The sequence below is a fragment of the Drosophila novamexicana genome, unplaced genomic scaffold, assembly GCF_003285875.2.
Source record: "Drosophila novamexicana strain 15010-1031.04,08,12 unplaced genomic scaffold, DnovRS2.1 tig00000072-arrow-arrow-pilon, whole genome shotgun sequence".
Classification (NCBI taxonomy): Eukaryota; Metazoa; Arthropoda; class Insecta; order Diptera; family Drosophilidae; genus Drosophila; species Drosophila novamexicana.
Window position 1 is genome coordinate 977,660 of NW_020824771.1, and position 12,788 is coordinate 990,447.

Below are 12,788 nucleotides of genomic sequence, written 5' to 3' on the forward strand. Positions count from 1 at the left end.
ACAACAACAACAACGACAACCAAATCTCATTTGATTTAAATTCATTTGGTTAAGATCATACGGAGGTTTCCATAAGCGCCAACCAAAGGTAAGTGCTGCATTTAATTGTTATTAATTAAAAATATTCAAGTATTTTTGAAAATGTATGCAAAGACTTTTATGTTTCATTATTTAATTTTTATAAATGTATTTCAAATTGAAATCTCTTTATTTCCGAATTGGACTTTGCTTGGGTCTAAAATATTTCAGATGCGCTATACGAACAATATTAAAATTTTGAAAATTTTATTAAGAAAGTTATTTGATTTATGATTGAGATTAAAAAAAAAATTTAATTTGAAGGAGCATAAAAAAGTTGCGCAACAAAATTCAGACTGTTGAATATTTAAGGGAGAAAAAACTTTCAAACCTTGCTGAGGTCCAAATAAAAATGTCCGATAATTAAGTCTCTGCTAAAACCATTTGAGAATTATAATGCGCACTCCAGAAATACCAAGATGTTTGGTAATCTATTTATACGCTGAAAGCATATATTTAATTTAATTTCCGATCGAATTTCGTACTCAAATATTTAAACAAAATTGCTTAAAAAAAATTTAATACATTTTTTAATAGTTCTAGTGTTGAAATGTGCATGCTTTTTAAGACTTGCTTATATTGTAAACGATTTTAATTTGTTTTATTTTTATATTTTTTCCAACACCACCTCGTTTTTTCGTTGCATATATATCAATTACTTATTGTGCGCACCCAAAAACAACAACAACTATATAATCAACTGTAACTTATGTATCATCACATGTACCACATATTATACGTATATATACAAATTGAATTCCTGTTCGTATCGATGTGCGTGGCTTATAATCCTTTGTTGCTCGCTTGCTTAATTCAAATACACGCTTACCAAATGCCTAACATCGAAAACAACAATTATTGCAATGGCAAAACATACGCATACGCATACGCATACACCCACGCACACACACATGCCATACACATGCATACTGCATATCACAGCGTGCTATCCTATCAGCCGGTCTTGCCGCAAGTGGGCGTGGCCTTGCCTATACAAGACACAATGACGGCAGATGCGGCCACATTGTTGCCCGCAACCCTACTGCCACCGCAGCAACAGCAACAACATCAACAAAAGCTCGCTACGGCCGAGAACAACAATGAGCTGGCCACGCCTCTGCCCACAACGCGCAACAGCTCATTGCATGCCACAGTACCAAAATCGCCGCCACGTTGGCCACTGCGGCCAGGTGTCATGTTGCACGTGAGCAGCGACACTAAAGAGAATCTTGCCGTGAATCGCATGACACTGAAACCGAATCCAAATCCAAACACAAATCCCAGTGCAAATGCGAGTCAATTGTCGGCACAGCTGAGCACCATGCTGAACGATAGCCAAACTAACTCAAACAGCACAATGCTAACCGAGGTGGCGGTGACGGTGATGGAACAAGCAGCAGATACAGCAGCATCGACAGCAACAGCAGCATCGCCCGCAGCAATTGCAACAGCAGCAGCAGCTGCAGCTGCAGCAGCCAACCGTAGGCTGATGAAGACTAATCCGACTGACATTGCCTTGCCATCGACAGATGCAACAGACGCCGCTACAGCTGAGGCAGTGCCAGAGCTAACTGCCTGCCTGGCCAATCCGACTGCAACAACAACTGCAACAGCAGCAGCAACAACGACTGCCGCTCCCAGCAGCATACAGCGCATTTTGGACTTTGTTTTCAGACGCGCGAAGCGGGCGAGCGACGATGGTACCCGGGACAGTCAGCGCAGCCATGTCGGTCTGTTGCAGACATTTTGGCGTGGGCGTGGCAGCCAAGAATCGCCCTTTGCGGCACAGCATCGCCTCAAGGGCATACGTTGCAGTGGCAGTGGTAATAACACATACATCTTGGACGACTATCAGCCCGTTTGTTAACTTATGATTTTTATTTTTTATTTATCGTTTTCCTTTTATGTTGCATCGCATTGCGTATCATGCACACACACACACACGCGCACGCACACACACACATGTATCTTCACGTATCGCTAGTCACCTACAAAAAGACGCCCACAGCAACAGCCACTAATTCAACCACAACAACAACAACAGCAGCGCCAGCAGCAGCAGCAACAACAAACAATCCCAGCAGTGCCCAATCACATGCCTCTGTGACATTTCAAGCGCCTTCATTAGACAAGACGTCGCCAACAGACACCGCAGCAACAACAACAGCGGCAACAACAACACAAGCAATACCCGCAGCAGCAGCGGCAGCAGCAACAGTCCACGCTGGGCCTGGCGTGAGCTGCTTGGATCAACCGCAGCGCCCAGGCATATTGAAGTGTTCAACGCCCCCGCCGCGCCCACCGCCACCCATATTGCCGTTGCGTCATGGCCCTGGACAACAGCAGCTGTTGACCAGCAGCGGCCGCAGCAACATACACATCAGCAACAGTGGCAACCGGCCGCCTCTGCTCAAACGCACCGTTGTGGTGTCACCCAGCAAAGTCGAACGCGTCCAAAGTAAGAAGAAACTCACAAGTCATCTCATATATAGCACATATACAGCCCAAGATTCATTCACTCGCCCAAACCACTCTGCTCGTTGTGAACTCATAAATCATTTACATCGATTGCATTTTCAATTGAATTTTATGCCGTGTAGCCTATCTTTATTAATACTCTGTACATTTTGCCACAAATATCTCCAAGTGACTTTCGTATGCTCTAAACGTGTTGGTAATATTATTAGCCAAAGGTGACTAGGCAAATGTTTCATGCTGCCACCCCAAAAAGAATACCTATATGAATTTACAGTTTAAGGCATAGAAATTTATTTGAAAAGCAATTGGGGGCTCATTGAAAAAGCTGAGTTGCAATTTCAAATGATTTGAAGATGAGACTCAGCATAGATTACTAAATTATTTGCAATAAAAAAATCTCTTCTGCAACACAAACGTTAAAGATTATAATAAGGCTGCAAAACGGGTTTTAAACGAAACGGTTCGAGATCGTTATTCTTACTTATTTTCCACAATAAAGTGACCTTTAAATCAGAAAAGGGCCGAACGGAAACCCAAAGCAAAACATTTTTTTTTTTTAATTTATAAACATTTTTAAGCGATGTGTAGAACCATGGTTTGAACCGGCGCGCTGGATCAAACCCTATACGAATTTATCTGGGAGCAATAAACATTTTTATGCGATGTGGCAAACCATGATTTGAACCAACACACTGGCTCGAACCAGTGATGTAATTTTTGTAAGAATTGCAGCCTTGGTTTTTATAATGTGAAACACTTCCGTCATCTTCTCAATCATATTTCCGTCACAGTCACAGTCTCTCATAGGTTCATAACAAACCCATTTTATCATTAAACATTGTGCATACATACACACACATACACACACATGCATACTCTCATTTATTTTTTTCGCCATTTTCCTAATCTGTATCTCTTTGTGCCACAAACAAATCGCTGTAAGTAATTTACTTTAACGAATCAAGCGTCGAGGTCCTTATATAAGAAACAGAGAAGCGACAAGTAAGAGAAACGCATAACTTCAAAAGTCTATAGAACCAATAAACATGAAGAACATCTGCTAACACAACGAGAAACTTGTCTTTAGTCAAAACTATCGATGTTCTTATTATTAATTAAATATTTAATTTCCGTTTGGCTTGCAATTTTTCAATATTTTCATGTTGCCTGCTTGTGTATTGTCCTGGCCTGTGCGTGTTTCGCATTTCTGCATGAATTTCATATGTAATAAAACGAAGTAAAACTTCAAATCGAATAAAACTGAAATATTATGTGACTATAATTTCTATAGGTTTACAATTTAAGTTGAAAAGTCTTTAGCTTAGGTGTATGACAAAAAAATATTAAGTTTAATTTTAGTATACATTTTTTTAGCCTCTAAACCTTATAATTTTATAATTGACTAATTATATTCTCGTCTATTCTTTCCAATTATTTTCGGTTCTTTTTTCTCATTTCGAAAAAACAAAAATGATTTAAAAAAAAAAAATGTTTAAAAAACCCAACGCTAATCGCCAAATCAACCGATCCGTATACGTATACTATATAGTACACGACAAGTCGTCTTCACTGGGGGATCCATTGACGGAACCTGGCGAGTATGAGAATCTACCGTTTCATGGTCTGCAAACGGCACCTAACAAGGTACAGTTAACATTTTTCTCTTATTTTTTTCCAATAACATAACCTAGAAATGTTTTCAACATACTTAATGATGAAACGAGTCGTTTAACACGCTCATACACGAATACACACGCACACGCACACTCACACTCACACTCACACGCACATACACACATTGCTAATCTCGCCTCGTATTACTATGTACTATATACATATGTATAAGTCTAAGCTTTATCTCAGTATATTGCCTCTTGTCTATGTCTATCTCTATCTCTGTCTGACTTATAGTTTTTCTGGCCTCTAGTGTTATGCCAACTTCTATAAAAAATTGATTTCTTTTATTTGTGTAATTTGTTTGACGTTAAAGCAAAGAGAAAACTCAATGTTTTAGTTTTTTGTTATTTAAGTAAATATATTGTATGGAGAGGTGTCTATCTTAGCCATTTACGAGTAGCATATAACTAGCCTACTCCCTTCGCTTTTTTGCTCTCCATTGCCTAATGATATCTCTCATTCATCATTCATTTGTCATTTGTGTCATCTTTTTCATATTCTTTGTTTTATTTCTCGATTTATTTCTTTTTCATTTATTTACAAGCAACATCCAAAATCAAGAATATCCGTTTCAGTTTACGCAAAGAAACGGAAATAATCATGATTTATGTGTCGTCTAGTGAACTTTTTTTTAAATATTTTTCCTTAAATTTAGTTTCCCTGGCTTTGGTATCTATGGTATTTTTAAGACGTATTCCATTTATTAATATGAAATCCAAATTGTTGTGTATATTTAAATATTATGTAGCATGTAGTATGTAAGTTTTTTACGATTTGATTTATTTTTATTATTGAAGAGAACTTTAAACAAATGTGAAAACACTAAATTTTGAAAATATGCGAGTTAAATGGGAAAATTTAGAGGCAGAAAATATACAAAACAAATTGATCTTAAAGTCAAAAAGACTTATTTTATGCGAGTCTTATGCTTTAAAGCAGTGTTATTAAGCGCTTTAAATTAAAATAAACTTGACTCAGGCTCAAGTAAATGTTATAAAAATATTATCGATCTCCAATGCTGAGAATATTCAGTGTTAATATAATGTTAAAAATAAAGTTCCCGTATAGCTCGCAGATTTACAATACACACAAATCCACATTCACTTTAAGAAACCTCCTCCCCTAACCTCCCCAAATATCAGTGTTGTTCTCTAGTACTGACACATGTTCCAATTACAACAGTTGATACAGTTCACCCACAGCTTCACAGTCGTAACTAACCAATATGCAAACATCCATAACTAACCAAGACAACTAATCGAATATTCTCTCTCTTAACTCTTTCACGCTGCTCCGCCGCATAACCAAATTAAATGCTGAAAAAAAAAATAAAACAAACGCCCCTTGCATGTGCCCGCATCCGCATTCGCATCGTATCGTATCCGTATCGTCTCGCATGGCAGTTCTCTACTACCCCTACAAATTTTAATAACAACACAAATGTGGTGCGCGTCGCTCCACGACCCAAGAGACTAAATGGAAATATTGGTCAAGCAATGAACAGCCAGCAGCTGCTGCATCACCAGACTCTTCAGCATCCGCATCCTCAACAGCAGCAAACACACTACTACGACCAACAAATGCAACAGCAGCAACAACAGCAGCAGCAACATCAGCAGCAACAACATCAGCAGTACAACACTTTGCAGTACGGGCGTGGCTGCACAGCCCCGCCCCCTCTTACGGCTCCACATAATCGCAGTCTGGATCAGCTCGAATCTAGCTCCGATCAAATACAATATAATCTAAGCAATTGCTTTCCCAAAAGCTACACCGAATACTATCAGCAGCATCATCATCAGCAGCAGCAGCAGCAACAAACGCAGCATCAACAATCTCAGCAACAGCAACAACAACAACAGTCGCATAAATTTCACACCAATTCCGCGTCCAATGCGCAGCTGTTGAATGCCATCGAGCATGATTATCAGCCCACATATGCGGTGGTTGAGCGTGTGCCACCGCCACCACCTGCGCCCAGTTCCGCGCTGCTCAACACGAATCCCTTTCTGGCCGCCAGCAACTTTAAGAAATACGATGCAGCCGGCGAAGAGCTGCTGGGCAGCATGCAGCGTGGCAAGCGCGGCAAGGCGGGAAGCCTGCTGGAGCGCATGGACATGGATAAGAAATTCTACTCACTGAAGTTTCCCAATGGCGCCAACAAGCTGAAGAAGCCGGCCTACAATCTGAATGCCTCGCTGGGAATGGCCACAACGACAACGGCGCCAAAATGCAAGCGGCATCATTCCTTTGCTGGTGGTAGCCATGGCGATATTGAATCCAACGGCAAGCCCATGCGCCTCTATGATCCGCCCGTCTATGAGAATGTGGCGGACAAATGTGGCGGCGACTTGGACATGGATATGGGCGGTGACGGCAGCAGCAGCAGCATTGGTCACACTATGAATCTGAATCATAATCTGAATCTAAATCTGGCCACAGTGCAGCTGCACACGCAGCCAGCTGCTGTCGTCTCGGCGAGCCACAAGAAGAAACATCACCATCGCCAGCACCAGAAAAAGGCTGATGCATCAGTTGGCGCCGCTGGCGCTGCAGCTGACTTTCAACTAATGGAGCCTGAACGCCTTAGCATTTATCGCAGCGATTCTGGCATATCCAATAGCTCCTATGAGTCCCAGCTGCCGGCACTGGGCCAGCGCACACCCAAAGCGCACAAGGCGGCATCCTCGGGCCTCAACCTGACCCGCAAGCCACTCTACATGAATGTGGAAGGGCAGCAGCAGCAACAGCAGCAGCAGCAATTGGCACGTGCCGGCTCACCGGCGCACAATATTAATTCGTCCTATGAATCCGCCTCGTCGGCGCCCGTCACAGATCCCACCTCGCTCAGCTCATCCAATTCGCTTTACAGCAGCGGCATCGGCACCGTCAGCTCGCGCTGTAATCGCCACTCGCAGCAGCAGCAGTCGCAGCAGCACCAGAATCAGCAGCATCAAAGGCAGCCAACGCCGGAAATCACAACACCTGAGGATTATGAGCAGTACCAACTGGGACATCAGCCAGCGCATTCCACCTCCATGCTGTCGGTGGCCAGCAGCGTAAGTGCCGCCAGTCGAGGCAAGTGCAAGTCCTCCAGCACGGCAACAATGCAACAGCTGCCACTTCGCTTAGGTCCACATGAGGTGCGTACACACTATTTCCATTTCGCATTAGGCATGGGCATCTGCATCTGGCAGGCAGCTCATTATCATGGGTGCAAAAACTTTAAATTCCACTCACAATTTTCAACAAGTCGCACAATTTAAGTTTAAGTTTTATTTTATTGCTGCCTCTTCTTGCGTCGCCTATATAATGGACGAGATTTGTTTTATGCTAATCGGGACAGGAACACATTTATTGCCAGCAGCTATTACATTTTCGAAATGGTGTGGTTGATTATTGCCCAAGCGGAATGGTTGAATTAAATACTTTAACAGGACTAGAGGTCGAAACAATTCTTATTCTATTGCTAGAAGTTTACTCGTTAGAGCAGACCTCAAAATAATACTTTTGAGACAAAAACAACCTTTAGAGCATGATTTCCAACTAATCCTTAGTTCATTTCAAGTCTGCAAACCAGGTTTCAATTCAAATTAGATTTTACTACATGTTGAAACTTTCAACAATAGCAGCTGTCGAAAAAAAAACCCAGTCCAACTAAAACCCGAAACCATCCATAATTTTAAAGTGAACAAATTTAAGGAAGACTCTTTCTAACCATATATTTTTGATATAAATCAAATGCTTAGAAGAACCGGCAATAATGCACACAATTAATAGATATTGAAAATCAAGTCCACGAAGACAGGAAACAGAGCTAAATCGAACAATAAAATGAGCAAGGCGCAATTTTCTCCACTTTTTGAATTAAACTACTTAAAATGTTATTTATTTTTAATTGATTGTATTTTTTAATTTACTTTTATGATTTACACTTTTTTTCTTTCACATGTCACGATTGCTTAATCTATATAATTTTGATGGAAACACACCACAAAAAAACCATATAATAATAACAACAACCACAACAACAACAACACAATCGCCATTGCATGCGCGAAATCGCATTGAAAACATTGCAACCACGAAACTAACCACAGCAAACGCAATTGTTGGCCACTAATCCATTTTTAGCACTTAAACGGAACGGCAACATCAGCAACAACAACAGCAGCAGCAACGACAACAAAGTCAGCAGCAATGCCTGCAGTAAGAAATTACGACGACAGACCATCAGCGACCCCTACGCACATATCAAACGGCATTATGCCGGCGATGCCGATGCCTCTGTTGCCAGAAACAACAACAACAACAACGACGACGGGAGCAACATCGCTGAAGCCCTTGCAGCCAACAGTAATAGTGGCCCCAAAGCCGCGACAGCAGCAGCATCAACGTCAGCAGCAGCAGCAACAGCAACGGCTGAGCAACAAATTAGCAACAACAACAACAGCAACGACAACAATGGGCTTGGGCATGGGCGGGGGCGTGGCAATCATCAACAACAAATGCTAATGCCAAATGAATTGCTGCTGCAGGCAAGTCAATTAGCTGCCGCCGACTGCAATCAGAATTTAAGATATGTACCGCCCATGCCAAGTGCCACGCCTATGACACAACCCCTGGCTGGCGCCTACGATTGCCTGGTGGTGCGTCGCCCGATGCGTCTGCCGTTGCGCAAACATCACACCTTCCATTTCCAGACAACACAAACGGCCAACGGCAAACTGCAGCAGCTGCGCCGCCAACTGCAGCAGCAACAGCAAGAGAGGGAGCAACAGCAGCGGGGGCAGGGTCCACTCATCTATCGTCCACTGGAGCTGAGTGAACGGCATGCCTTTAAGCCAATTTCACCAACACCTGCAACAACAACAGCGTCTGATTATGAAAAATGCCAAGAGAACGACACACAGCAGCAACAGTCGCAGCAAGAACAGCAGCAACAGCAGCAGCAGCGACCAGCGACGGGTCAACTTAATCCCGCTGCCTCATTAGAGGCATTAGAGGTGTTAACCAAAACGCATCCGGACTTTATGTTTGCCCGAACAAGCGGCCAACAAAGCGAGCCGCTTGCTGCTGCTGTTACTGCAGCAGCAACAACAACAGCTGCTGCTGCAGCTGTGGAGGAAGATGAGGATTTGGGCTACTCCTTTTGCGAGGAGGAGTACATGGTGGATGATGATGATAATGCTGATGATGATGCAGCAAGCCACAATCTCACGGCACCACCCACAACGCCCGCCCACAGCTCACAGAGCAGTGCAGCTATTGCAAATGCAACTGCGGGCGCACTGAGATACTTTCTAACTCAAAGCTATCGCGAGGTGCACATTTGAAATTCGAGGGGTGAGCGTTAGACACAAAAGATACAAATGAGAAATTGACGTTAGACAGGCCTAAATGACGCATACAAGGTATTTAGTAATTAAATAAAGCTGAGGGAATAAAAACATATTTATATTTAGCATAATTCAAATTCAAATGATATAAGTAAACAAAATAAGAGAGAAGTATCGTTCTTTAGTTACGAGTCACTAAAATAAATACAATAGCTTAGAGATTATTCGATCATCAAATCATTCAGCAAATGGTTCTCAATTTCATAAACTGGCATTTTGGCAGGGTGTATAACCATTTCAACAGTCAGTATCCAATATCGTCGTGATGCTTGCGATTCGCTATTGCCAACTGTTTACCCTGCTGTCATATTTTTCATCAACTTTTGCCAATATTTTTACGTATTTTTATAAATATATATATATATATATATATATATATATATATTTATTATTCATATATCAACTAATTGTAATAGAACATTTTGTGGCCCCTAGAGATGCCCAAAATACAACCTAATATGAAGAAATCGAATACACAGAAAGTCCACAGAGCAAAGTTGCAACTGTCAAGGCACTTATTGTTAGTGTACATAGTTAGCATAAATTTAAACTTGATGAACAAATATTAAAATTAATTTAAACTACAACTAAAGGAAAACAACCACAAATAATACACAAGCAAAATCAACGAGCATTATAAAGCTAAATACTAAACATTCCCAGAAGCACAACTAATTCATTCTTATATTAAATAAATATAGTTAATAATTAAGTATTATACTAAGGCAACTCTGACTGTATGTGTGTTAAGTTTGAAGTAGTTTTGTGTAATGTATACAAATGAATATTTAAACAATTTAGATATGTATGTGTAAGCACTTGTATTGTATATAGAAATGATCGGCTGCCCAACTTGAAGGTTTCTCTTACCACTGAGAGGCAACTGGGCGCAGCGTCTAGTTTATGTACTTGCTATTTATTTAATTAGTTGAATAAGAAAGAAAAAGAAACATACCATTGAAGTGAAAACCAAACAGAAGCCAAGCATTTTACTTAATTATTTAAAACCAATTATTTATTTTAATTACTTATAAATAAGAAAACCAAAGCAAATATTTAAAAAAGTTCACTTAAGCGGTATTAAATGCATTCTTCAAGCCTAACTCGCATAAACAAAACAAAAGCTAACAAGTTTTTTTTTCTAAAATTGAAATAAAAATATTTAAAGTGTGTTCTAAATTACATATTAATTTCTTATAGCATGTGTCCGATTTTGAGGATCCATACAAAGGCAGCAATACCTATATATTCTAAATTCTTTTTGTATAACTTTCCACTAAATATCAAATGCCCAGCTAAATGTTTTATGTCACAATAGAAAAAGGTAAATTAATTATTCGTATATACCAAATTTTTAATAAATATTACTTTCTGTTATGGTCAAATGTTAATAATTTATTTCAACTGTCGTTCTGCTGTCCATTGAAAATGATGATGATGATGATGATTATGATATTGATTTCAGTTTCGATTCTTAAAATCGCTCGATATGCTATCTAAAACACACTTTTCACGCTCAGTTCTCTCTCATTTGCTTATTTACAAATACGACAGGCGTTATAGATTATTAATATGCATGAGAAGTGCGCTTTCTAACAATTGTTTCAAGCATGTTCCATTTAATGGTATTGCATACAAAATAATTCTAAAGAAAACAACCTTCTCTTTTTCAATAATAATATAGCCACTGAATGCCGCAAGTTTCGATGATGAATTCATTTATGCCGATCTCGAGAGTCAGCATTATGGGCCCATCAATTACAAGGCCGCCTCGCTCTATGCCCAGGTCAAAAAGAACAAGAAAACGGGAGCTCTGGAGGAGCTGAAGCAATAATCTTGGAGACAAACGAACCTCCAAATATATTTTGCAGTGCATTTTGGTCTATTTTTTATGATGTTTATTCAATGAATAGTTGTTTATTTTTTATTATATAATCTTTTTTGCTTTGGTACTTAGCGCAAGCGAAATGCGGACGATTGAGCTTCTGTAAACTTAAAATCGAAAAGTGTTTAAAGCAAATGAATAACGAATTTCTTAACTTTATGAAGGCAAAAACAACAAAATGATATTAATTGTTATAACATAAAAATAATTAAATGAAAAATATATATATAAATACATATGTATATTATAAGTCACGCACTATATTAACTAGCAAAACATTTTGACAGTCAATACACATACCTAAATAGGCCCATTAACAACAGCAAAAACAAACAAAAACAAACCAATTACATAGTTTTTATCACTAAACAAAAACAAAAAACATAAGCAGGCATTGTACTTAGCAACAAGCGAATATATACATATATATGTATATCAAAATAAAAATTACCAATTAAAATCGAAAAGTAATTAACGGAAACAACATTAAAACGAAAACATTTAATATGCAAGCAACCACTAACTTTAGTTAAACAAGAAAAAATAACTAACTTCGGCACGCCGAAGATTGAATACCCTTGTAGATATATGGCTAACTATCTTGCAGACATGTCAATCGAATAGCGAAGCTTAAAGTTGCAGCGTTTGGTGAAAACTTCTTCAAAAAAATTTTGCCATATAAAATTTCAAATAGTTCATTGTTGGACTCAAAGGTAAGAAAGCAAAGGTGCGTCTTTACCTATGCAAAGGTTCACGAAGACAACTGTAAAAGTGAGGGACTTTTTGCATCGAAACAGTTGCACACGGAGTATATATAATTGATGGAGTCTAAGACGCCTTCATCTGCGTTACATATTTCGTGACAAAATTATAATACTCTCTACAAGGGTATCAAATATAAAAAAAAAATAAAATAAATACACGCATCAACAAACTTTAAAATATTTATTTATTTTATTTATGTCTTCTTTTGTGTATTTAAAATTAACCGCAAAACTATCAAACAGTTCCCAAATGCACACAATCATATAAAAATAGAAAATAAAAAAAAGAAGAGATTAAAAAAACCATCAAAACCAACACAAAGAGTTACGCAGACAAACAAAAAACCAGCTTCATTCGAGAGAAGAAAGAAAAAAAACAGGAAATAAGGAAAATTAGCATTAATATTAATTTTCATGGTTTTCTATTTGTATACAACAAACTAAAATAAACAAAAAAAAAATAAAAAAAATAGCCAAACAATACCAAATTATTGGTTATTAAAACCA

General features: G+C 39.1%; 1 protein-coding gene across 1 annotated transcript in view; it reads left to right on the top strand.

Moving 5' to 3' along the window:
• LOC115771379 overlaps positions 1-12,416 on the top strand; it is an 86,470-nt gene extending 74,054 nt beyond the window's left edge. Inside the window, exons 22-26 of the mRNA XM_030717064.1 lie at positions 4,106-4,200; positions 5,637-7,376; positions 8,334-8,621; positions 8,718-9,515; positions 11,317-12,416. Of these exons, the coding sequence (XP_030572924.1) occupies positions 4,106-4,200; positions 5,637-7,376; positions 8,334-8,621; positions 8,718-9,515; positions 11,317-11,466 (3,071 nt within the window). The 3' untranslated portion in view covers positions 11,467-12,416. The remainder of the gene's footprint in view (positions 1-4,105; positions 4,201-5,636; positions 7,377-8,333; positions 8,622-8,717; positions 9,516-11,316) is intronic.
• The last annotated feature ends 372 nt before the right edge of the window (positions 12,417-12,788 follow it).